At 54.2% G+C, this 24,600-nt stretch overlaps 11 protein-coding genes across 11 annotated transcripts; 5 read left to right on the top strand and 6 right to left on the bottom strand.

Moving 5' to 3' along the window:
* Positions 1–236: 236 nt before the first annotated feature.
* CGCA056_v002383 (putative aminotransferase) lies at positions 237–1,840 on the top strand (the record flags this gene model as incomplete). Its single annotated transcript, XM_037317641.1, has 6 exons — positions 237–298; positions 378–637; positions 702–774; positions 830–999; positions 1,059–1,376; positions 1,446–1,840. 6 exons carry the CDS (start codon positions 237–239, stop codon positions 1,838–1,840), a joined length of 1,278 nt encoding a protein of 425 aa, XP_037182505.1.
* Positions 1,841–2,007: 167 nt separating this feature from the next.
* CGCA056_v002382 (uncharacterized protein) lies at positions 2,008–2,421 on the bottom strand (the record flags this gene model as incomplete). The annotated part of the gene is made up of 2 exons (XM_037317640.1): positions 2,008–2,252; positions 2,310–2,421. 2 exons carry the CDS (start codon positions 2,419–2,421, stop codon positions 2,008–2,010), a joined length of 357 nt encoding a protein of 118 aa, XP_037182504.1.
* A 699-nt stretch (positions 2,422–3,120) lies between these two features.
* Positions 3,121–4,071, bottom strand: CGCA056_v002381 (uncharacterized protein; the record flags this gene model as incomplete). The annotated part of the gene is made up of 2 exons (XM_037317639.1): positions 3,121–3,687; positions 3,976–4,071. The coding sequence occupies 2 exons, from the start codon at positions 4,069–4,071 to the stop codon at positions 3,121–3,123; spliced, it is 663 nt and encodes a 220-aa protein (XP_037182507.1).
* Positions 4,072–5,490: 1,419 nt separating this feature from the next.
* Positions 5,491–6,456, bottom strand: CGCA056_v002380 (uncharacterized protein; the record flags this gene model as incomplete). The annotated part of the gene is made up of 2 exons (XM_037317638.1): positions 5,491–6,248; positions 6,321–6,456. The coding sequence occupies 2 exons, from the start codon at positions 6,454–6,456 to the stop codon at positions 5,491–5,493; spliced, it is 894 nt and encodes a 297-aa protein (XP_037182506.1).
* Positions 6,457–8,390: 1,934 nt separating this feature from the next.
* Positions 8,391–9,820, top strand: CGCA056_v002379 (uncharacterized protein; the record flags this gene model as incomplete). The annotated part of the gene is made up of 4 exons (XM_037317637.1): positions 8,391–8,424; positions 8,485–8,555; positions 8,639–9,018; positions 9,244–9,820. The coding sequence occupies 4 exons, from the start codon at positions 8,391–8,393 to the stop codon at positions 9,818–9,820; spliced, it is 1,062 nt and encodes a 353-aa protein (XP_037183433.1).
* A 1,066-nt stretch (positions 9,821–10,886) lies between these two features.
* On the bottom strand, positions 10,887–11,831 carry CGCA056_v002378 (uncharacterized protein; the record flags this gene model as incomplete). Its single annotated transcript, XM_037317636.1, has 2 exons — positions 10,887–11,638; positions 11,693–11,831. The coding sequence occupies 2 exons, from the start codon at positions 11,829–11,831 to the stop codon at positions 10,887–10,889; spliced, it is 891 nt and encodes a 296-aa protein (XP_037183237.1).
* A 982-nt stretch (positions 11,832–12,813) lies between these two features.
* Positions 12,814–13,461, bottom strand: CGCA056_v002377 (uncharacterized protein; the record flags this gene model as incomplete). The annotated part of the gene is made up of 1 exon (XM_037317635.1): positions 12,814–13,461. One exon carries the CDS (start codon positions 13,459–13,461, stop codon positions 12,814–12,816), a length of 648 nt encoding a protein of 215 aa, XP_037183430.1.
* Positions 13,462–17,202: 3,741 nt separating this feature from the next.
* Positions 17,203–19,588, top strand: CGCA056_v002376 (LysM domain-containing protein; the record flags this gene model as incomplete). The annotated part of the gene is made up of 2 exons (XM_037317634.1): positions 17,203–18,838; positions 18,909–19,588. 2 exons carry the CDS (start codon positions 17,203–17,205, stop codon positions 19,586–19,588), a joined length of 2,316 nt encoding a protein of 771 aa, XP_037183236.1.
* Positions 19,589–19,846: 258 nt separating this feature from the next.
* On the bottom strand, positions 19,847–21,154 carry gly1 (putative low-specificity L-threonine aldolase; the record flags this gene model as incomplete). Its single annotated transcript, XM_037317633.1, has 3 exons — positions 19,847–20,550; positions 20,611–20,953; positions 21,020–21,154. The coding sequence occupies 3 exons, from the start codon at positions 21,152–21,154 to the stop codon at positions 19,847–19,849; spliced, it is 1,182 nt and encodes a 393-aa protein (XP_037183431.1).
* A 1,827-nt stretch (positions 21,155–22,981) lies between these two features.
* ctvC (FAD-dependent monooxygenase ctvC) lies at positions 22,982–23,314 on the top strand (the record flags this gene model as incomplete). Its single annotated transcript, XM_037317632.1, has 2 exons — positions 22,982–23,219; positions 23,310–23,314. The coding sequence occupies 2 exons, from the start codon at positions 22,982–22,984 to the stop codon at positions 23,312–23,314; spliced, it is 243 nt and encodes an 80-aa protein (XP_037183432.1).
* Positions 23,315–23,550: 236 nt separating this feature from the next.
* paxM-1 (FAD-dependent monooxygenase paxM) lies at positions 23,551–24,237 on the top strand (the record flags this gene model as incomplete). Its single annotated transcript, XM_037317631.1, has 1 exon — positions 23,551–24,237. The coding sequence occupies one exon, from the start codon at positions 23,551–23,553 to the stop codon at positions 24,235–24,237; it is 687 nt and encodes a 228-aa protein (XP_037183234.1).
* Positions 24,238–24,600: the final 363 nt, after the last annotated feature.

Below are 24,600 nucleotides of genomic sequence, written 5' to 3'. Positions count from 1 at the left end.
CCGAATGGGGCCCAAGCACTTTCAAGCAATCAGCGTTGTGCAATTCGCCGACTTCTAACTCGAAGCTCGATTGAGGAGGGCGCAAGTTGTAGTAGTACGCCTTTCAAACGCCGTCCCGTCCTGCCTCCGGTTATTTCCCTTCTTACCATCCTTCCATGAGCTCTTTCCTCCTCCCTGTCCTCCGGTCTCGCATCCCCAGCAGCGCCGCCAGAAGAGGATTCCACGCGACGGCCACGATGAGTCTTAGCAGCAAGATCAAGCCCGCGGCCAGAGTCGCCGGACGCAGACAGGATGTTTGGTGAGATAGGACCTCCATAAGGAGTCAGCAGTGACTCTTATCCTCACCAGATGTGAACCCTTTTGCTGACCGGTACCAGGTCCATCGTCAACGAGGCCGCGGCCGCCTCGCCCAAGCAGCCCATCGTCAACATGGGCCAGGGCTTCTTCGGCTACAACCCGCCCGACTTCATCCTCAATGCCGCCAAGCAGGCCCTGGACCGCGTCGAGTGCAACCAGTACAGTCCAACCAAGGGCCGCCCGCGCTTGAAGAAGGCCATCGCAGACGCCTACTCTCCCTACTGGGGCCGCAAGCTCGATCCCGAGACCGAGGTCACCATCACCACCGGCGCCAATGAAGGTGAGAGGGAATCCGTACTGAGAGGAAGATGTCCGGTGAGACGATAGACTGACAGTGGTTGTAGGCATGCTCAGCGCCTTCATGGCCTTCATCGAGCCCGGCGATGAGGTCATCGTCTTTGAGCCCTTTTTCGACCAGTGAGATAGCACAGAAAGTGGTGGACGTGAGATGTAAGTGCTGATTCTGGAACAGGTACATCTCCAACATCGAGATGCCCGGCGGCAAGATCACCTACGTGCCCCTCCACCCTCCCAAGAACGGCGGCGAGAAGACCTCTTCCGCCGCCAACTGGACCATCGACTTTGACGAGCTCGAGCGCGCCATCACCCCCAAGACAAAGATGATTGTCCTCAACACACCTCGTCCGTCAATCCTGCCCCTGCAATCTTAATTTGAAAATGACCACTGACTCCCAATACAGACAACCCCGTCGGCAAGGTCTTTTCCAAGGACGAGCTCCAAAAGATCGGCGACCTCTGCGTCAAGCACGAAATCATCATCCTATCCGACGAGGTCTACGACCGTCTCTTCTACGTCCCCTTCACACGCATCGCCACCCTCTCCCCCGAGATCGAGAGCCTGACCATCACCGTCGGCTCCGCCGGCAAGAACTTCTACGCCACCGGCTGGCGCGTCGGCTGGCTCATGGGCCCTGCCGAGCTGATCCAGCACGTCTCCGCCGCACACACCCGCATCTGCTACTCCTCCGTCTCACCGTTGCAAGAGGCCTGTGCCGTCGGTACGTGATCCCCTTCCCTTTATGTGAGACAGTGAAGCAGAAGATGAAAGCTGACACGCCATCGTACAGGTTTCGAGGAGGCCGAGAAGCACGGCTTCTGGGACGAGACCATCAAGGACATGAAGGGCAAGATGGACCGCTTCAACGAGGTCTGGACGGAGCTCGGCATGCCCTACTCCGAGCCCGAGGGCGGCTACTTCGTGCTCGTCAACATGGCCAAGGTCAAGCTGCCCGAGGACTACCCCTTCCCAGAGCACGTCGCGAGCCGCCCGCGCGACTTCAAGCTCGCGTGGTTCCTCATCCAGGAGGTCGGCGTCGCGGCCATCCCGCCCACCGAGTTCTACACCGACTCCAACGCGCACATTGCCGAGGACTACATCCGCTTCGCCGTCTGCAAGCCTGATGATGTGCTTGAGACTGCCAAGGAGAGGCTGCGTGGGTTGAAGAAGTACATCCAGGAATAAACTTAGGATTCCATTTGAGCGCCATGTATCATGCATTTTGGAAACATTTCTGTTTAAAGAGAGTGTGAATAGATAAAAATGGCTTGATTACATATCCCTCGTTCGCGTGTGCTCTGCCAGAGAGATCGTGTATGTGCTTCGGGCCCGAAACATTTTACCTTCCCAGTCTACCGACGAATCTTGGGCGAGGTCGAACTCGACGTAGTAGAACACGCATCACCGACACCGCCCAATGCTCCTCCTTCCTGGCAGGCATTCTTCGGATCGCAGTACGTGACGAAGAGCAGCCCGGAGTCGCCCGCCGGCACGCCCGACGGGACGCACCAGAAGACGGACTGGCTCACGTGCGCATCGTCGGCGGTCTGTTTCCCCGCTGCCAGCGAAGATTTGATGGCTTTCTGATTGTTCGCGTCTGCAATTTTCGGTTAGCTTTGAAAACGCGTTTGGAGGGAGGATATGAGGATCAGACCGATTTTGAGGAGACGGGAGCCGCAATATGTCTCGCTCGGGGTGCAAGTCACCGCGGAAGCGGCGCCGGAGATGGCGGCAATGGCGGCAAGCAGGGCGATGATTCGAGCCATTCTTGCGCTTTGATGAAGATAATTTGATATTTGATGAAGATGTCTTGACGAAGTGATTTTGGCGGTGGCAAAAAGGAAGGGAGGTGCTTCTAGGGATGTGAACATCCCTTCGAGCCAGGGCGGCCCGATGCGGGTCTCACGAGAACCTCAACAGCTACTGGCTTGGACTTTTTTATGAGCAAAGTTTGGCATTTGGACTCAGGGCTCGAGCATGTTATTTTTATCGATGAGGCGTATCGCCGGAATTACTGCTTGGAGTCCTTTTTGTTGATGCTTGGGAAGGTACGATGACCATGATGGGCAGGTTCTTCCTGGGGAAGAACAACGGCATGGACGGAGGAAGGAACCTCTGATGGAACAGAAAACTCGGCAAATTCGAATCACCATGGTGGGGAAAACTCGAAAATGTGTGTAAAGCTTGATCCGATTACCTCCTGACCAGTTTCTTTGACCGATCTTATCAAGCTAAGGTACCATCCGAAAATTCAGCTCTCCTCGAGAGCCATGCCGTGACCAAACCATGTGTCCATCCCAAAAGAACCACGATATCACATCCCAAACGCCATCCAAATAAGCCCGTCTAGCCGAGTTGCTACACCCGCTTGAAAGCCAAAGCGAATACCATATGAGAAAAAGAGAAAGTCGTGATCATCGTGCAAGACAGAGAGGGAAACCCCAAGCAAGCAAGACAGATGAAGTCTAGATCTCAGCGCTGTCCTGGCCACCCTCCATCTGGACGTCCTCCTTGGCCTTAGCCTCCTCCTTCACCTCGAACTTGGGCTCCTCCTGGGGGGTAGTGGTGAGCTCGTCCTCCTCCTCAGCGGCGGTGGCAGCCTCCTCCTGCTCCTTCTTGGCCTTAGCAGGGGTGCGCTTCTTGGCCGGGGTGGCGCGCTTCTTCTTGGCAGGCGTCTCAGGGGAAGCGGTGTCCTCGGCGTCGGCGTCGCCCTGGCTGGCGGCGACGGGGGCAGCCTTCTTCTTAGCCGGGGTACGCTTCTTCTTGACGGGGGTCTCGACGACAAGCTTCTCCTCGGTGGCGTTGGTGAGCTCGTCGGCCTCCTCGTCGTCCTCCTCGGTGGAGGGTGTGGGAGCGGCCTTCTTGCGGGGAGTGGCGCGCTTGCGCTTGGCCGGAGTGGTAGCGGTGCCGTCCTCGTTGGCGGCAGGGGCGGGCATATCAGCGAAGAGCTTCTTCTTGATGACACCCCAGGCGTTGGTGGCCGAGCGCGGGTTGGTCATGCCGCAGGCCTCGGCGAGCTTGGGGTAGTCGATCTATTCATACGGTCAGTATTGAAGACACGCGAACGAAAAAAGACGATGGCGAGGGACAACGACTAGGGACGACGACCAGGGACGACGACGAAGGACGACGACGAAGGACGACGACGAAGGACGACGACGAAGGACGACGACGAAGGACGACGACGAGGGACGACGACAAGGGACGACGACAAGGGACGACGACGAGGATGGCGAGGATGACAACAGTGAGGTAGAGTATATAACCACAGGAGTGGACGAAAAATAGAAGTGACCACGATGGCTGGGTTGTGTTCTTACCTCAGGCGGGGTCTTCATGCAGTTCCATGCATGCTTGAGAATCTCGAGCTCTCTCTCGGTGAGAGGCTTCTTGGTGTTGCCTTCGGAAGAAGACATGATGACTTGTGATGAAGTACAGGGTGGAAAGTGAAGTGCAAGTGTTGCAGGTTGGATGAAGATGGGGATGAGAAGTGGGTGGTGAGAAGGTGAGGTGTGTTGTTGTTTTTGTGTGAAGGTGGGCGGTGGAGGGGAAGGAGGGAAAACTCTGGCAACAGATGGACTTCGAGGAAAAGAGAAATTTTCAGGCAGAAGGAATAGGTTGTGGAAGGGAAGAGCGGAGATTCTAGTTAGGGCAGGAGTGAAGATTATCGTGTGCCCTGACTAGATGTGCTTAGTCGACGATGGAAGTGAGCGGAAGAGGAAGAGTTGAAAGAAAGTCAGGAAGGAGCCCTAGGTGTTGGGTATCAAGAGAACTTGCTACTTCCCGGACTATGAACCTGAGGAAGGGTGAATCTCAGGTGTTGCAAAAATGTTGGGTTTTGAAAATTTCTGGGTGCTTGCCTGACGTTTCCAGAATTGTTGGAAAGCACTGGGATGCGGCAGCTGCTTCAAAGCCAGCATGATCCAGGCCAAGCTGTTCGGAGCCTCCTTTGTGGAATATCTCGATACTTCCGGCAGGTGCACCCCTATGAGACCACAAGGAACGAAAACAAAAACAAAAAAGGAGCGATCAAAAAGGGAATCGAACCCAAGAGCTCCCAACGTTGGATAGTATGACTTGGTGTTGAGCTAGCATTTGGGCTATACTCGGCATATGCACTGTCACCTCTCCACCCGCTGGTTGCCATCGCTGGACACAAACCTCCCTAAGTAGGTATGGCAGACATTCTATGTGTCTAAGTGTGGTGTTGACCGGTACGACAGACAAGCACTGAGGCAAAGGGCAGGCAGGAGAGGGCCAGAGACCACCCTACTTCCTACCTTACGCGTACATTAATTAATTATGACATAGACATCTGCACACCCCTCCATTTCAGCTTGTCGGCTCGTGTCGGCTCGGGAAGGTAAAACCATGACTCTTCCTTCCATCCAGATGTCACTATTGTGTCCACAGCTATTGAAGTACGAACAAAAGGAAGAGCAAATGAAGCCATCATCTCAGATGCATATCTGGAGTCGTGGAAATTGATCCAAGTCCTGAGTATGGTGGCCTAATGGAGTTTTGGTCGTGTACACATGGGAAGGAAGGACGTGTCGAAGGTGAGTTGCCTGCCTGATCATGCCCCTTCCATGTCTCACTTACTTATCAGCAGCACAGTCTCTCTTCGATGCATTTCCAACCCAAAGAACTGGAACAAAGGAGATCGAAGCATCCAGCGAAACAAGCAGCTTCCCAGCCCATTGTCACTGCTGCCTGCCGGCCTACGATGAGAATTAAGCTGAAATTGGCGGGGCTCTTATCAATCTGAACGATGGAAATTGATTCCACCAATGATAAGTTGGCTCAATATGAATCTAAAAAAGCACATGGTTGAATTATTTCAAGAACTGCATCGCGTGCTCGATCATGCCAGGTTTGGTCCCAAAGTGGTAAGCAGCAGCTCCGACAAGACCCGGCACGGCAATCCACACCATTTTCCTCGCAAAAGCCTTTGCACCCTTCTTGATAATGATCTGAAGCTTCTCGTGGTATGCCTCGTGGTCATTAACGTGCGGAAAGGGCACATCAGGGATAGGCTTTCCCAGAAACTCGCACAGCGGGCCCCAACCGTCCTTTAAATTGTAGTTCAACAACCTCTCGGGAGGTGTCTCCCTACGGATGGTGTCATAGTGCCTCTTGTATCCCTCGCGAGCGTTCGCCAAGATTCCTTCTTTGGTGTCTGAGTTGAATTGGTACCGCAGCCAGGTGAATGTGATGTCATCAATCTCCGCGACATACTTCGCGCGGAGCCAAGAAAGCATCCTCCAGACAGGGTTGAAGGCAACGTTGACAATGCTCTCATCGAAGCTCTTATACCACGACTCGAATTGCCGCTCGACGAGGACGACCTTAGAGTCGGGGTACGCTCTAACCAGCTCCGGACCGAAGAAGTTGGGCGGCAGGTCGCAGACGGCCCCACAGTGGCCGAGCAGCTGGTCAAACTCGGTGCGGCCAAAGGGCTTCTGGCCGGGCTGGGGATTCATCTTTGCGTGCATGCCCTCGGTCCACAACGGGACCTCGCAGATGTTGGATGTCATAGAAAAGCCGTGGTAAACGTCATCGTAGCCGAGAATCATGAGAGCTCGTTGCATTGCTGGGTGGCCATGTCATTAGCCTGGGCTCCAGAGGATTGGGGTCGATCTCTAAGGAGAGTGCGGATACCTACATGATGTACCCGTCTTGGACATGCCAAGGGCCAGAACCTCCAATGGGACGACTCGCTTGCATGTTCGGCGGTCAATGTTGAGGTCGGGCTTGAAAAGCTCCGGGTGCTTCTCTTCATCAGTCTGCATTCGAGACATGGTGGGCAAAGGCAGAAAGTCGGAGCTTTCGAGGATGGCAAATCTTGAGCTTGAAGTCCACACGGGATTGAGGAGCGAATTGAGGAGCGAAAAGTAGATATAGACCGCATGTAAAGTAAACCGTCCTCGTGCTCAACGGTCTGTTTTTCCGTCTGGTTTGCAAAATCCACCAGGACAAGTGTCTTGGAACTTCTCGCATTGTCTTACGATTATGACCCCAGCTCCAACAGTCTCTTGCATGCCCAGCGTCACCCACCCATGAATGTTTGGATCTTTGTACCCCAGCTTCCACGCCTTAGATGAACCTGGTTCTCCATATCGAAGGATCTCCAGACCCACTCAAGCAAACATGCGGTGGAAATAAGGCAGGCCACGAAGGACCAGCGACGGTGAGGTATTGGGGACGGCACCCTGGCCGCCCAGAGTCTTGACTCCGGACCTCGCTGCCGCTTGGCCCACACTGACCGGCTCGCAGACCGACAACCGACGATCTAGGCTTATCCTCCGCCACGAATGTCGATACTGGCGAATGACATGACGCTGTTGGTGCTCTCCTGTCTGGGCAGCTGAATATGATGCCTGCATTTGCTGTATTGGATATGTTTGCTGCACACTTGATTTACTGATTTACTAGCTACGCAGGACAGAGCCTAAGCGAGATAATGAACCCAGCATGTGGGTTTGTTTCCAATATCTTGCCATCTTCGCACATCTTACTGGTGGCCTTTAGCAGTGTGCTGGGTGAGCAAGATTAGCCGTATCCCCTGCAGACTGCGGCGCGGATCCTCCACCAACAGCGCTGGGCAATGTCTATCTTGGGAAAATGCAACCCTTGTCAGTGTCATCCTTCCTGGTGCGAGCAAATTGCCATCCGAGCCTGATAGCGAAACCGGAATACAAATTAAGTGCCGTCATGCCAACACCTTTGATTTCGGGAATAAGCAACTTGAGAAAGTGATTCCCTCGTCAGCGAGAATTCGAGAGCAATCGGATTAAACATTTTTCATATGTAACGACTAAGCACCATTACCGACGTCTGCTTCACCTTGATTGATAGATGCTCCCGGAGGAGCGTAAGGTTGACCGAGAGATTTGATTCAGTTAGCTGGTCGTAAGCTCCATAACGAAAATTCGTTCGAAGGCTAGGATAATCTGGATGAGAAGCAGCCAGGAAATCGAAGAAGCCTCAATGCGCTGGACATGTGTAACGGAAACGCGCATGGAATTGATCTCGCGGAAGCGTTTCCCCGCTCCCCGCGACGATGCTCCCTGTATCATATCTCATCACCAACAACTACTTGGTTCCCCACATACTCGTATGATTGAGAGGGCTGGCCAGGATTTGGCCAAAGTCTTGTTAGTTCCTGACCAGTGGCCGTAGCCTCGGTAGAATCGTTAGCGAACGCAGAGGCAAGACAGCTGTCTAAGCTGACGGAGGTAGAACGGCAAAACAGACACTTAATGTCGAAAGAAGGAATCTATCCTTGCCACCTAGACTGGTGTTCGCGTCGGTGCAAATATCATCAGGCTCATTTAGAGCCAACAAGGCCTCTGCGAACGCGAAAGCGTGCTGCTATTTCTTTCGCTTCCTCTGCTGCAGTTGGCTAGTTCTGAAATTTCTTTCTCACTTCTATGCACCATTTCGAATTTTGGACCCAAGAGGTTGTGCAATGGCTTCCGGGGCGGAGACCGTCTACATGATAGATCCGCCGGAAGGGGAGGATCGCTTTGCTGCAGGCAGCGTGGGATCCGGCATGGCTGCTGCAAGAACATCTACCACCATCGTCGCCTTATTATTTGTCGTGCTGCGAATCTTCACTAGAGCACATATTGTGCGGCGAAGCTTGGGGATCGATGATTGTGAGTGCATCGGTCCTTCGATTGTGCCGTGAAAGCTGACATGAACTTCATACTTGATCATTGCTTCGATGATCATGAGCCTCGGCTTCTTGGCCACTGGCCTGAAGAGTAAGTCGGGTATATCAGAAGCTGTTTCATGTTCGGCAGTTGCTGATATCTTCATCTCAGTGATTGGGCTTGGTGTAGGATCTCATTTTTGGCAGGTCAAATATGCCGACTATGATCCCGGGTTTCTGATTGTAAGCTGCGATGTCTACGTCTCTGCCGACCTCCAACTCTTGTCTGGTCGCTGAGCGCTCAATATGCTTACAGAATTCCGCAGTACGGCACTTGCACGACCATGACCTACTCCCTTACTGTTGTTCTGGCAAAACTGTCACTTCTGTTTCTCTACCTACGACTATGTCCTGACCAGAGCTTCCGTATCGTTGTCATGACGTTGATTGGAATCGTAACTGCATACTCGATCGCGTATCAGTTGCTTAGCCTGTTCGGTTGCCGCCCTGTTTATGCTTCATGGGACGCGGTGGCGTTGAAGACTGCGAACTGTGTCGATAAGGAGACAGTCTACATGGTTCTCAGCATCGCCAACATCGTTATGGATGTCGTTATCCTTGTGCTGCCGTTGAAGATTGTCATCCCTCTTCAAATGGCGAGGCGGCAGAAAGCGTCGGTAATTCTGCTGTTCGCAACTGGCACGTTGTGAGTTCTCCCCGCAGTCGCTTGCACCCAATCACAACTTCATAGAGGCCCTGTTATCGCCGTGGATTTCTCAGTTACAGACACGCGGGCGGGATGTTGCGATGCTATAGACTATTGGTGTTGCACATCTCGTCCCGTCATCATCCGGACAGATAGTGAGGTATCCACGCAGATAACAAAGACTTGTAGCAAGAACTTCGAGCAGCTGGCTTGACGTTACTATAGTGTCTGTGCCGCAGCAATCAAGCGCACCATAATTCTTCCTTCTTTAATGGAGAGCCCGGACTACAGCTGGGACGTTGCCGAACAGTTCAATTGGTCCTTTCTCGAAGCCAACGCTGGCATAGTATGCGCGGCTGTGCCGGGTCTCAAACCGTTCTTCTTGCGGTACCTCCCTAGCTTCATTTCCTCGCGCATTACAGGTCCCAGCAACAGGACTGGCAAGAAGTCTCTCCCGTACAACACCGTCATTGAGAACAACAAGAAGAGAAGAAACATGCAATCTGAATCTTACGAGCTTCACTCTCAGGATGACATATCTGAGGGAGGTTCAGGGAAGGTGGACGATGAGACAAAATTGTGTTCAGGAAGTGTTCTCCGCAAGGATGCTACGAATCATCGAGAGACCATCATACAATCAGGAGGTATGAGTGGTGAAAAACAGATCAGTCATATTGATGGGGGTAAACTATCGAATAACGGGGGTACGGATAACGATTCGTCGATTGCCAATCTCTCCGTTGCCTTTGATGGCAGGGGAATCAAGGTTACACATGAGACCGAGGTTTCTTACAGCAAGTGAACGGCCTTGTCAGGTCAATCCTTTGGGCGTAAAGGGTTTGAGGTCTGTACAGACTAGCATCAAATCCGAGTCGTACGTATCAACATAACTTGGTGAACATCTGGAAAATGTCACCATAGGTCGAGCCACAGGGTGCGGATGTCGTTTTCGAGATCGACATTGATACTGACCAACACTTAGGTCGAGCAGCCTGGCTTCACGAAATGAAGTTTTGAAGAAAGATTGAGAACTGACTCAATTCTTTGCGAGAAATGAATACTTCCAGAAGACCTGATAACAGAGACAAAAACAAACTCAAATTGACAGAATGCCAGACTCCCATCCATCCATACTCGACTACATATGAACCTTAGCGCTTCTTGATGTCTTGGGATTAAAAATAACTATTGTTTGGATTCGAATGCTGCAAAATTGCGACGGCGTTTAGGCGGTACGTTCTCGCAATGGGGAAAGGCGAGTGAAGCTGGTCTTTTCTTAGTGGGAGCACTTGTCGGATCGGGCAGTGGATGCAGCCGAATTGAACCCGGACGCCCTTCAATCAGCCGCTGATGCACGGGAGTGTTGGATGTTCTCCAATACCTCTTGTAGTATCTTTTCATCTTATAACAGAGCTCGTGGAAAAGATGACTGAAATCCAATCCCCCTCGACGGCGAAAGTCATCCAACGTTTTGCTTAGTAGCGGCGATAGCGAGTAACGCTTTCCAAAGGAAGCCGAAGTCTCGAACCCTGCAGAGCATAGAATCTCCTTAATAAATCCCCGATTTTGTGCACGAAACGGCTTGCGAGCCTTCCGATTCTGAACGAAGGCACCGGCATAACAACAGTCTAGTACGACGAGAACATCGCACGGCAAGTCGAGGATCTCGTCAACGATGTCCAGCCAGGGAATTCTCGGCTTCTCGCTAGAAATCTGATTAGCTGGGTGACTGAATGGATCACACAAACGTAGCGGGGTTGAAATAACGAAAGAAATCATGCAGATGTAAAACCGTACTCATGATCATGCACTTACCCGCATAGCACTAGGTCGTTCCGGTCACCCTCAATGTTGCCGTGACCATTGTACTAAAGGATCAGCAACGTTTCCGAGTTTCCAGATACCAATGACTTCCTGTACTTGCGGATTCTCTCCAGAAGTCCCATAGTTGAGTTGTGCGAAGGAATGGTAAACTTCTCCACGTCGTAGTTGAAAGCCCTGAAGGAGTCCATTGGGTCTTCCATTTCCTGCTCGACAGTGTAGGGGGAGCACGGAAGGCGAATGAAGCCGGGGAAATCCCAGATCATGAATATGGCGTGCACTCTCTGGTAGTTCCTTTGGCAACAAGACGCATGAAACAATGCGAGGCTGTCGTTTTCGTCATCTTCATCGTCGTCATCGTCGCTTTTGTCACTGTATTCGTCCCAATCCAGATCACTCATTGTCTCCAGACACTGTTCGTAACTCGCTGATTCGGACGAGGTATCAGACAAGGCATCCTCAGAATCATCGTCCGGGTCATAGTCGTTGTCGGATGCACGGTCAAATTGAGACACAATGGAGTCCAAGTCGCTGACATCTGATTTGTCGTTCTCGTTGTCTTCTGGCGTCGTACCGGGCTCCCAGGAGTGATCGAGGGTAGCAGAGATGCGCGTACAGACAGCTGGACCGTGAGCGTGATTGTTCTTGAGTGCCGCCCGCAAATCACGCCGAGATGAGGGATCCGCCTCTATGCGTGTCCCCAGTAGAAAATCTACTAGCCGAAGGCAAAAATGGTCCTTGAGCTGCTGTGCTGAAATATCCGGGTTCTCAATCTCACGAGACCTGATGACTTTCTGGGCTGAGCGACGGACACATTAGCAGGCATCATTCAAACATTTTAAAGAGGACTTACCAAATCGATCAATCAATGCATTGGAGAAAAAGCACTCTCCGAGCTGTTTCAGACTCGGGTGATCCTTTTTGGCACTGACTTCGCTCCGTTCCCACACTGGACGTTGCTGGGATCTCCCAGTAGCAATATGCCACAGCATTCCATCATCGCTGTCTGCGCAATTGAAAACAAGAACAGCCGATTCCGGCAAAAGATTAAGACCGGCTTTTCTGCCTTGACGGGAGGTACACCCGTGTGCGCGTCTGATGATGTACACAGCTCGTGGACGAGTCCCAGAAGTGGGGGCAAGAGTTGAGACATCCTGCATGGCGGTGAACGATTCGTACGGGTCGTCTGAAGCGAATGGGTCTAAACTCCTTCGATCCGGCGGTCGTTTGCAATATGCTGACTGCAAGCGGGACTCCTATATGTATGTCATAGTGAAAGTCCTTGGAGAAATTTCGATTTTGAGCTAGATGAGGCGAAGTTTCTTGAAATTCGTGTCTCGGTGATTTCCCGTATTGCATGGTTGACGAAACACGTTACATATGCACTGGAAGAATTGGAGTCACAAAGTAAGCCCTTACCAGCTGTTTCGAGTCAAGTAGACCCCGGACACTATCGTTTCCTGTTCTGTTGTCTTCTACATCGCTAAATAATACACAATTCAGCCAGCTGGTGCAAAGAACGGGAAACAAAGTCTGGAGATTTCCAAAAGCCGAGCTTCAACCTATCAGAAGCTTATCAAATGTGCGTGGAAGGAGTACGATCTCTTCAGAGAATAACATCGTCTCCTGTCTCAAGCGCTGGTATAATTCGAGAATTGAATTGAGACCTTAGCCTGAAGTGATATTTAGCTACTAAAACTATACTAGTTATCGCATTCCACAAATACCGTACGCAGCACTATCCCCCTAAGCCTTCCTTCACGGAGGAACATGTCGGGCCCCAGAATGTTCGTGTCTTTATCGTCATGGGTGTTAACGCGGGCGTTGTCTACGAGCTGGTTAATCTCCTTTATACCACAGGCGCCACTGTGTGCATGACATCGCGCTCTGACTTAAGTGTCAAGAACGTCTGCCGCGCCTTGGGGCTTCATCGGACTCATTGTAGCATTTTGAAAAGCGTGGATGATTTGGGCATCACGTCCGCCGTGGCAAATAGCCCTGAGCGATCAGGTGGCTAGGCAACGACCTGTAATAGCGGCCGGTATAAGGGGCATTCGGGTCGCCCAGCTCGTCGTACAGCTCGGTTCCGACAGCAATGTGCCAGACCTTGGCGTGCTCGCGCCCGACCTCGTCCGGGTTCTCAGGTTCGGGAAAGCCGCGCACGAGCTTGACGCAAGGGGAAGCCAGGGCGAGCTCGTCAACCATGATGAAGAACTCGTACCTGGCGCCGCGGGGCACGTAGACCATTTCCTGCGGGTCGCTCTGGCTGGGCTTGAAGGGGAGCATGCCCTCGGACTCGACCCAAGTGCGGAAACGGCGCTGCAGGTCGGCGATGGAGATGTTGTCCAGGGAGGGGTCGTCAACGAAGATGAAGTCCATGTTTTGGAGGATTTCCGGGGCGGGGGAGTCGGCGATGCGTTTGCGGAGGTTGGAGAGGACGAGGGCCTTGAACTGGTCCCATTTCGAGGTTGACTCGGGAGAGTAGGTTGTGCGGTAGATGACGAAGCCCCATTTCGGATAGCCGCAGTCGCGGATGTTGGTTTCGGGTGTTGGTTCGGGGAATTCGTCGTCGTCCGCTTTGAATATGTCGGAGCCCGAGTCTGAGGGTGGTGGGGAGGACATGGCGTGAGGGTGATGGTGACGGTGGTGATGATGATGAAGAAATGTAAGGCAAATTTTAGCAGGCGACGAAACGATGGACTGGGTCGGGAGTCGTCGGAAAATGGTGATGTTGCTTGTTCGGAAGCGCTGATTGATAATGATGTGAGGGATGCGCTTGATCAATCCTACCTGAGGTGGTGAGCGCATGCTGGCTTTGGAGGATGCATGGAGAGTATTTAATTCAGCGGACTTTGGGCTGGAACACTTACATGGCACCTAGCTACATGTAGTCTGTTTATCAAATGCAGTAGGGTGACACTGGCGGGCCGCCAAGGGCAGCTAACGGGCAGGGGAGAAATGACATATTACATTAGGTAGGTAAGGTAATAAGTGCATGTAGGCCATATTACATGATGTGATATGGTGACATTCGGCTCTCCCTGGAGCTCAAGCCCGATCAATATCATTAGAACCTGCATTGTCGCAGATGATGCTATATACAATGTGCCTCCAGCTGCCAAACAGTCCTTGACGATGCTCTTGAAGTTGGGGGCTTCGCAGCAGAGCACCTTGGACCCCCGCGCGCAGTTCTTGCGCGGCCACTTGGTGTCGGCCGAGGGAGAGCCTCCCCATTTGGAAGACACAACGGCCGTCTCGCCAGTGTGGCACTGCCCGTTGCAGTCACCCCAGACGCCACCGTCGTCGGGCGTGCCTCGCCAGGTGCACGAGCTCGTCGAGTCCCGGGGACAGCAGACCGGCATGCCCTTGCTGCTGTCTTCGGAGCCCTATAACACATACAAAAGTCAGCACGTCTGCCTCGCCAGTGGCACTCCTGTCAACAGCGTCACTTACGCATCCTTGCCTGTCGACGGCAATCAGGCTCTCGCCATGGGGGCAGGCGAAGTGTCCATCCTCTCTACAGCCGTCAGATTTGTACACGTAGCAGCCCTGTCCGTTCTCCAGCTTGATGGTCTCGATCAAGTTAGAGCTGGTCATCTCCAGAGCCTCGACTTTATCGGTGTTGATGTGCGCCACCTGGTGGCCCATTAGCCCGCTCATGGCCGTGAACTTGTCGTCGTCCGTGTCGACGGCCCAAATCATCGAACCGCCGAAGCCCATCTCGTTGGCCCACTTGAGCTTGAGCTTGAACGTGTCGGCATCGTCATATGAAATCCACTGGTTCTTGTCCCAGGTGATGTACTTGACCGCCGCCTCCTTGTCGAACACGGGCTCGAGGTCCGGGAACTTCTTCAGGATGGCCTGGATCTCGTAGTACATGAGAATGCGGGCCTCATTGGAGCAAGGGCCCTTCTTGGCACCGCCGGCGAATGGGCATCCAGGCCTGGTACAGCTGGAACCCGCAAGCTCAAAGGCGCGCCCGTAGAAGCCATAGCCGAGGACGACCTGCTCAGGCTTCACGCCCACACGCCAGAGGAGCTGCGTGGCGAGCTTGATCTCCGTCAGATTAGTGTGGGCCTGCGCGATAGCCCCGATAGGGTTGTCCCGGTCCCAGGTGCCGTGGAGGTCCTAGGTCATCAGGTTGGTCCAGTCGGCGTACTGCAACAGCCCGGGAATGTCGAACCAGCGCAGGTACCAGAAGGACGAGGGGGTGGTGAAGGTCAGGCCCAGCTTGCACGACGACCGATCAAAAGTGTTGCGCAGCGTCTTCATCAGCAGGACAGAGTTGGGGGTATCCTCGTCCCTGCCACCGCGATCTCCAGCGCCGGGGTACTCCCAGTCGATGTCGAGGCCGTCGAAGCCGTACTTATCAAGGAACCTGACCACGCCGTCGGCGAACTTTTGCCGGTTCGCCTGGGTGCTGGCAATCTCGCCGAACAGCGGCTGAGTGACGGTGCCGTTGTCGGAGAAGGCCCAGCCGCCGACAGCGACGTACATCTTGAGGTTAGGGTTGTACTTTTTACTGTCTACGGTGACCTGCCACAGGTCGTCCTCGTGCTTCATGTCGATGGTGACCATCTCGTAGGTCCCAGGCTCGATGAAGGTGAAGGCGTAGTTGAGGTGGGTAAGCTCCTTGAGGGGCAGATCCGAGGGCGACTTCTGATTACACTTTGACTTGTAGCTCCAGGACTCGTAGTAGCCTATGACGCGTTCCATGGCGGCGTCCTTGGGTGAGCCGTCCGGAGGCTGAGGCTCTAGGATGCAGTTAGACTGGCACCCCTCGGTGCAGAACTCGGAGGTGGTGCCGCAGAAGCCGTGCTCGCCGCAGCAGGCGTTGAGCTTGCAGGTCTGCCCCGGGTTGACGGCGTACTGGCCGCACTCGGCCTTGGCGTCGCAGTTGGACTGGCAGCCCGCGCCGCAGTTGCCCGAGGCGCCGCAACAGGCGCCGTTGGAGCAGGGGCGGCCCGGGCCGCAGGTATAGGGATCGTCGTCGAGGCGCACAGCGAGGCCGAAGGGGGCCTCCGCGTCCGAGACGGACAAGTTGCCAGACGGAGCAGGGAAAGCGGAAGAGGTGGTGGCCTCGATGACGGGCTGAGCAGTTGAGTTCTCTGCCCTGGGACTTGGGTGAGCTAACTTGACAGGAGCGTTCTCATGCCTGCTTCCGATGTAAAAGGCAAGAAAGAAGAGAGGAACGAGCGAAGAGAGGGTAAAGAGAGTGGAGCGGCGGTCCCTGTTGGATGATGCCATGTTTGATGGGATGAATCGTGTCCCGCGATGAGTGAGAAGTAAACGAACTTCAACCTCAGAAAAGAGTGTCAAAAGGTGAGCCTTCTGGGCGAGCCTGGTTTCAACGGACATCGGCCGCCCTGGGGATGGGTGCTCTTAAGCTCAACCATCACCAAAGAGCCATGATGTCGGCCGACGGTATCTTGGCTTGCTCGTCCCGAACCGCGAACTCCCAGCATCTCAGGGTCCTTTCCTTTTCAGCTCATTCATGGGCTCATCTGACATTCTCTCCAGCTCGGACTCGAAGCGAGTACTACCCTGGTATGACGGAGTCTTAATTGGCAGCAGCCCGCCCGTCATTTGAGCAGTATATGAATGTCTCGTGAGATTATCGCGCGCCCTCATTTAGAGCTCATGCCTTTCCGAGAGAGGAAGCTCGATGAAAACTACTAGGAAGGGTCATCATAGGGTGTCGGCCCTCATGAAATTGCACAGTCGCATGTGATGCTGTTCCTGGGCCACAGCCTTGGCTGCGTCAAGCATTGCATCAACCGTCAGCCTTGGCTGCATTTAGGCATCAGCCTCGTCGGGAACATCGCGGCGATTTTAGTTAAAAGTGCGGATAGAGTTAAAGTTAGACTCAATAGGGTCAGCCCGAGGGCTGCGGGATGCAGGGGCAAGGCAAGACAGAGTCCCATCCCGGATGTGACGATGGCCGGTCTTGTCAGCGTTGCTTGTCAGCGTTGCACCGAGGTACGACTCATGAAAGCTTGCCAAGATAAGCTATTGATATGGGTTATGATCACATTGAAGCCTAGGTCAATCCATTTTGAGGCCTCGTGATAATGAGAATAGGGGGGCATACTGTGGGATGAGAGAAAGTCGCCAGGTGACGAAGGTATGCGAGCGGACATGTCAGGTTCCGAGCTGGACTCGAATGGGCTTGTGATGGCTGTAGGCATCATGGTTTGTTTCCTGGACCAGCTCACTTCCCTCTTTATGGCAGTGTCGCCCGAACCCAGAAATTTCTTGTCGAGAACCCTCGCACCTTTGGGGTCTCATGCTCATTATACAGCCCATCTCTACGCTCTTTTGACTCTTTGCTGTCTACGTCGCTCGTTTTCCCCTTTCTCCATGATGGACCTGTCCCTTCGCTCGTGGGCTCTGCCCCTTGCGATTCACTTGCTTGCTCCCATGGGCTTCGTCGACGCCCAACAGTTCACCGACGTGAAGCTGGGCTACGCCCGCTACCCCGGGCTCAGAGAGAGCTGCTACCAAGCTCTCAACACGACGGTACAGACCTGTCCCGGCTTCCTGGCCACCCATGCAGCCGCCGTCCCCCGCGTCGAGTCCCAGATGTTGGAGGCCCTCTGCACACCGGGCTGCCAGTCTTCCCTGGCTGCCGCCCGCCGGACCATCGCCTCAGGCTGTGGCGCCGAGACCGACGTTGTCGAGTTTGACCGGGTTGTGTATCCGGCGACCTACATGGTCGACCGCATGATCCACGCCTATGATCTATCCTGCGCCCAGGATGGCAACACGGGCGTGTACTGCGACGAGGTGTACCTCGATAACCTGGCCAACCGCACCGCCGCCGGTCCTTGCTCCGGCTGCTCCCTCGGCACCGCCAAGGTCCTCCTCGGCTCGCCCTTTGGCTTCGACGCAGATTTCGCAGCCGACTTCAAGTCCCGCACGGCCAGCTGCGGCGCCGCTGGCTATGACTTCACCACGCCTGCCGCGTACGCCGTCACCACCAAGCCCGCGCCGACGTCCACAGACGTCCCGGCGTGCGCCTCGCCCTACACCGTCCAGCCGGGCGACACGTGCGACTCCATCGCCACGGCGCGCAAGGTGTCGACCAACGCAGTCATCAGGGCCGGCGTCACCGGTCCCGGCTGCAGGAACCTCGTCCCGGGCACCCAGCTCTGCCTCCCCGAGGGGTGCGCTCAGTACCGTGTCAAGTGGGACGATAGCTGCGAGGACATCCTCGAGGCCGTCCCCGGTCTCCAGGCCCAGCACCTCCTGACCTGGAACCCCAACATCAGCCCCCTCTGCACCAACCTCGATGACATGGTCGGGCACCTTATCTGCGTCAGTCCCCCGGGGAGGACCCTGGCCGACGCCACCGCCGTCCCCTCCAGCCCGCCGACCACGACGCAGCCGCCAGCCACGCCAGTCCCGAGGCCCTCCAACGCCAAGGCCGAGTCCAACGAGCGGTGCGCGGCGTGGTACGAGATCCGCACGGGTGACTACTGCCAGATGATCTCGATCAAGAACTCGGTCGAGCTCCGCGACTTCTTCTTCCTCAACCCGTCGGTCGACGACCCCGGCTGCGGGAACTTGTGGCTCAACACATCCTACTGCGTCCAGCCCGTCGGCGACATCAACACCTACCCCTCCTATCCCTATTCCACCTCCCCGCCCTACACCCTCACACCGCCTGACTACGTCACCACCATGCAGCCGGCCATCGAGACCGTGGAGCCCAGTGAGACGCCTGTCGTCGAGCACCCTCTCGCCTCCGGCTCTCGCGACGAGGCGGGCGGCTGCCGCGAATTTGTCGAGCACGTCGAGGTCCCCTTGCAGAAGGACCAGAGCCAGCAGCCCGACGTTCCGCAGCTGACCAATAACATCAACGCCTGCGACTACGTTGTCGCGGCGCAGAGGATCACGATGGAGGATTTCATCGAGTGGAACCCAAGCCTAAGCAACGTGGATCCGTGTGTTTTGCAGCCCAACCTCCGATACTGCGGAGCGTACGGCAACGCTACCGGTGAGATTATTCCTGAGAGCACGAATTCCCCCCTTTCGTGAAACGTGTGCTAACACAAGAAACACGGCAGCCCCTGACACTTTGGACGGCGGGTGCCTCGACGTCGAGACCCCCGAGCCCGGCACCGTCGAGGGCTGTGCCTGCTTCACCAAGATCAGCGGCTTCAACGCCGGCAAGTTCCTGTGCGCGGACATTACCGAGGACAGGAACATCACCGTGGGCGACCTGGTCAGGTGGAACACGTGGATCGGCGAGGAATCCGACTGCGACGCGGGCCTCTACGCCGACCTCGCCGAAGACGCGGAGCGCGGCGTCTGCGTCAGGGACACGGCCGGCTCGGGCACGCCGCCCACCGAGCCCGTCGAGCCCCCCGGCCCGACGCAGCCCGGGATCGTCGAGGGGTGCCGCAAGTACTACGTCGCCGCGTCCGGGGACGGATGCTGGGCCATCGCCGACTTTTACGAGTGGAACCCCGCCCTCAACGGGGACTGCTCGGGCTTGTGGCCGACGTACGCCTACTGTGTCCAGGGCCCCGCGTCTCCCGGCGGGTCGGAGCCGGTCGAGCCGATGCAGGAGGGGATCACGCCCAGCTGCAAAAAGTACCACCTTGTCAAGTCCGGGGAGGGGTGCTGGGGCATTCAGCAGGAGTACGGCATTCCTGACCACGCGACGTTTGTCGAGTGGAACCCGGCGCTTGGGTCTGATTGCCAGAACTTGTGGCCCGAGTATGCCGTCTGCGTTGGTGTTTAGGCGTCCTCGTCTGCTCCAAAGGCACGTCTGGCATTGGATTGCTAAACATCGGGGGGAGCTCGGTATTTGTGGGAGGAATGCTATGTTGACCTTAATTACACCTCATCCTATCACGCTCGTGAGTCATCTCGGGAAATGATAAATGCTGTGTCTAGTACCCAACGAATCTAAATGTTGCTGCTTATAAGATGGTATTCAAGTATATGCTGTTATTTCCGGAGATGGGCCGCCGGGACAGTCCGTTTATTTTGTCCGAATCTAGGAATATCCTCCATGAACCTCGGCATTGCTTAGAGCTTTCCCATCACTCTTGTCCCTCATGAGCTCCGTTAATGCAGTTACCAGCGCGTCAGTTGCTTCCGATGTACTCTGGTGATGAAGCACAACCCTTCCGTTCGGGAAGACTGCCAGTCGACGTTTGGCGCAGTAGTCCACAAACGCAGCAGCCGGGATATCAACGGCGGCCAGATCAAGAACGATCATGTTTGTTTGGACTGGGAGCGCGAACTTGTATCCCAATTCTTCGATCTTGGCCGCTGTTGCCTTAGTCAATGCATGAACCTTGCTCATGCGTGGAAGGGTGTAGTTCAATGCTTCTAGCGCGGCCGCAGCCATCATTCCTGGTTGCCTCGTGCCACCTCCAAACATCTTGCGGAACCATTTGGCACGCTCGATGAACTGCTTGCTTCCGAGGATAACGCTTCCCATAGGTGCACCGATTCCCTTTGCCAGGCAGATGGACAAGCTGTCGAAACAAGCTGCATACGCCTTGAGATCCACACCTTCGCCAATGACACCGTCAAACAAACGCGCGGCGTCGAGGTGCATTGCCACTGGCTTCTGTCCCTCTGGTACGGGGAAGGATCGCACGTATTCCGAGATGGCCTGGGCGCCTTTGAGGGGAAGAATTGTACCACTGAGGGTGTTTTCCAGAGACACCACACGTGTTGGTGGGAAATGGACTGAGTACGACAACTGTTACACATACTACTTCTGCTTTTGCGGATCCGAATGCAACTCACTGTTTCCATCTGCAATCATGTTGGGTTTGACATCGTCGAGAGTCAGGTGAAATCCATTCTTAGGATGAACCGTGGTGGCAGACGCCTGAGACATGACTGGCAGGGCGCCGGACTCCCAGCAATGGACGTGGGCACGGTAGTCCAGAAGAACGGTATGAGGCGGCTGGGTCAGATGGGTGCGGAGGCAGATCTGGTTGCCTTGAGTGCCAGAGATTGCCCAGAGAGCGGCTTCTTTGCCAGTCAACTCCACCAGCCTAGCCTCGAGAGCCTTGACGGATGGGTCGCCGTCAACATCGTAGATATCGTCGTTCACCGTGGCCTCGAGGATAGCCTTTGATGTACCCTAGGTCAGTCCAACAATTCCATAAAACTCTATACAGATGTCGTAGATACAAAAGATCTGCCATACCTGCATCATGTCTGGCGTTGGAACCGTGACGACATCAGAGCGGAAGTCTCTCGATGCTTTGTCGGCTGCGGCCTCCCACTTAGCCATTAGAGCAGGGGAGAATGCCATGAGCTCATCATTCTTGGTAGAAGACATGTTTGCTGGTTGATACAGGAGTCGAGAGCTTAGTGTTGATTGCATGAAAAAAGGCTTGTAGCTTAAGGCGCCTCTGTGCTGATCGATGGCCAGGTAGTCTTAAACAACTTTGAGTATCTGGAAGAATGCAGCCGAGTCTTTTCCTCAAATCTGACAGCATTAAGTTCAGTACCGAGTCATTTGATGGTATACCGAACGCTGAGGTTGTTGCTCCGAGTGCAGCATCGACGCTGCTCAGAATCTCTCGAGTTTGGTATCTGGTGCTGCTATGGTTCCCCACGGGGAATACACATTGCAACGAACTTTTCCACCTACCCCGCGTTTCTCATGCATACAATCGTGAACCTACCAGTAACAGCGGGTTCCATTGAGAGAAGTTGCCCGAGGCAAACTGCAGTTTCCCTAGGAGCCGGTCGAAGACTTATCGTGCGTGGCTGATTGGCTTTAATCTACGTACAGCCGTAGACAGACTGACAACCTGAGGTCACGCAAGTAACGAGTCGCCGAAGCAGCGGCGAGACACTAGGTTTCCGGATTTGCGGCCCCATGACGGCGCCCGTAGACGGCGAAAGTTGTGGGCCCATCATTCCGAAATTCACAATCATGTGGATTGCCTCATACCAAACCGTCGCAGGTAATGGTCTGATTGAATTAGGCAGTGATTCTGACTTCTGCATTGTGCAAATTTAGGTCTGTTGAATCAATGACTAGGACAAACGGACTGTGATTCTATAGCATTGCCATGAGACAGACTTCGTCATATTAGGCGCTGATGAGAACGAGTACGCGAAGAAGTGTTGTGCTGTGAGAGAGTCTGGAAACATGCGGTCTAGTAGGGAAATCTTTATGTCGCACGAAACCAATTCTGGGCTCAAGAAGCTCTACAACGACCTTCAGACGGACTTGGGGGGATTCAAGTGCCTTCGGAACAGTTTTGGAGGGAACCATTAATGTAAAGTAGTTGGAGACTCCAGAAACCTAGAGCAACACAGTGGGCAAACGGTGTAAAGGCCATCCACTGGTGCAGAGTTGAATGACTAGGGAGGTGCGCTGATGCATCGGTCGCTCCCGCTTCGTCCCGAAGATCGGAGATTCGGCTACTCCCTTTGTCCTTATTATCACGACATCCCATAAATACACTGTGGGGACACTTGGCTCAGGAGGCGATGATACGCCTTGGTATTTGAAAAACTGGCGATACGAGCTGTTACATGCCAAGTGCTGCGGCCGGTGGATATCGCGGGATGCAAGGTCCTGATTCCGTGATACCACGATGCCGACGGAGCGGAACTTGCCAAGATCCGAAGGCTGCGATCAGCGTGCGGCATTGAACACGGGTGAGACCATCCCAAGCCAGTGAAATGGGTCACAGAGAATCTATATTTGCAATTTCTCCCAGTCTTTTTGATGTTCCATTATCGCTAGTCATTTCATGCTTCATCGTGCAACGCAAACGCCATGGGTATCAAGATCATCATCGTAGGCGGCAGTGTCGCCGGCCTTTCTCTTGCCAACATGCTTCGACTACACGATTCTCGAAGCGTATTCTCAGATTGCGCCCCAAGTCGGAGCCAGCATCGGCTTGCTTCCCAACGGCCTGCGTATTCTGGACCAATTGGGCTGCTATGAGCGACTTCGAGAAGCTGCTGGGAACTACTACCACTGAGTGGTCTTTCGCGACGCCAAGGGGAAGCCTATTTCCTCAAACCCCGGTCCAACCATCTCTGAAAGAATAGAGAAACAGTTAGTCAATTCCTTTCAGTCGTCGATGCTCATGATACTGACAGACAAAGTGCCGGATACGCATCCTTGTGGGTGGGCAGACAGATGCTACTGCAGATTCTGTACGAAAACTTGAAGCAGAAGGACAAAGTACTCGCCAACAAGCGCGTCGTTCATGTGGAAACCAGATCTACTGGATTTGTGGTGAAAACGGAAGATGGATCGACATATGCTGGCGATATCTTGGTAGGCGGCGATGGAGTTCACACTAAGGTACGACAAGAGATGTGGCGGATAGCCAGTGTCTCTGATCCGAACGCACTTCCTCCCGAGGAGAGATCAAGTAAGTGAAGAGAGACTTCCACAGCATCGCCGTTGCCCCAGTCCTGTGAAGACAGGCATACTAACAAATGCGCACAGTCGTGCAATCGAGCATGAAATGCATCTTCGGCATTTCCAAATAGCCGACGAATTTCCCACCCGGTGCCACTCAACAGTCCTCCTTCTTCCGTGGACACCTGTACCTGGTCATATCGGCACCAGGCGGCCGAGTACATCGGTTTCTGTTCCATGAATTAGATGGGACCAAGCATGGAAAAGACATCCCGAAGTTTTCTAAAGACGACGAGCTGCTCCTCGCGACTCAATACCGAGACGAGCACATCACGGAAGACATGACGTTCGGGGATCTCTACGACAACCGCATCAAGTCTACATTGGTTCCATTAAAAGAGCACGTCTTCAGGAGGTGGCATTTCCAGCGCATTTTGATCATCGGAGATGCGGCAACCAAGGTACTGCGACCCATCCACCATGAGCACATGTGCTTTGTCGTGGAAACACGCGCTGACAACGTCTTCCAGGTCCATCCGATTGCTGCTCAAGGAGGAAATGGTGCGATTGAGGCGGCAGCGAATCTCGTCAACGCCCTCACGCGGAGCGAGATCCCATCCTCTCCAGACCTGCAACTCGAGTTCATCGAGAAGGCGCTTGGTGAAGTTTGCGCTATTCGATACGAACGAGCCTCGAGCATGATGAAGAAGGGTCGTCGTGATGGCTCATTTCTTTGCCAACAGCCTCCGTTTTCAGGAATTCTCATTCACTACGTTTTGCCCTGGCTCGGGGACGACCTATTTTTCAAAGAGGTACTTAAGCAGTCTCTCGCTGGTCCACGCATTGAGAAGCTCCCTGCCCCGGAACGACCCCATGCAACACCGTACAATGACGAATTGCCTCAGAACTCTGCCGTATCTTCTTGGTTTGGCTGGACTACCGGAACGCTCACAGTGGTGACTCTTGGTGTGGCTCTGGCCCTGGCCCAAAATGCTGGACGGTTGGCATGGGTGGCCAAGAGCCGCTGAACACAATTTAGGATTTCTGCATAGCTTGTGTTTGTCCTCGCAACTTGAGTATTTGAAAGCCAAGAATGTTTCCCTCAAATTTCGCTCATTTGACCGGCTTCTTAATTCGCTGCCGCGGGATGGGATGCCGGTAGTAGTTTTCGTTGCTTGTTCTTTGTAGTCTACGGCTGGAGGGCTGCCGCGGATACAGCTGGCGCTTCTGAACCCTGAGCTTGGACATAATTCTCGAAGAACTCAATGAATTGCGACGTTTTTGACACTATCTCTGAGCTTTCGCCACAGTACAATGGGGCCTAGTGAGGCCGAGTCGTCTTCCATTACGGAGGACGATGTTTGGATGGGTGGCGTATTTTGAACTAAACC

This window comes from Colletotrichum aenigma (assembly GCF_013390185.1).
Source record: "Colletotrichum aenigma strain Cg56 chromosome Unknown KSG_Cg56_contig02, whole genome shotgun sequence".
Lineage (NCBI taxonomy): Eukaryota > Fungi > Ascomycota > Sordariomycetes > Glomerellales > Glomerellaceae > Colletotrichum > Colletotrichum aenigma.
The sequence above is the reverse complement of the archived record's forward strand: the minus strand, read 5'-3'. Positions and strand labels throughout refer to the sequence as shown.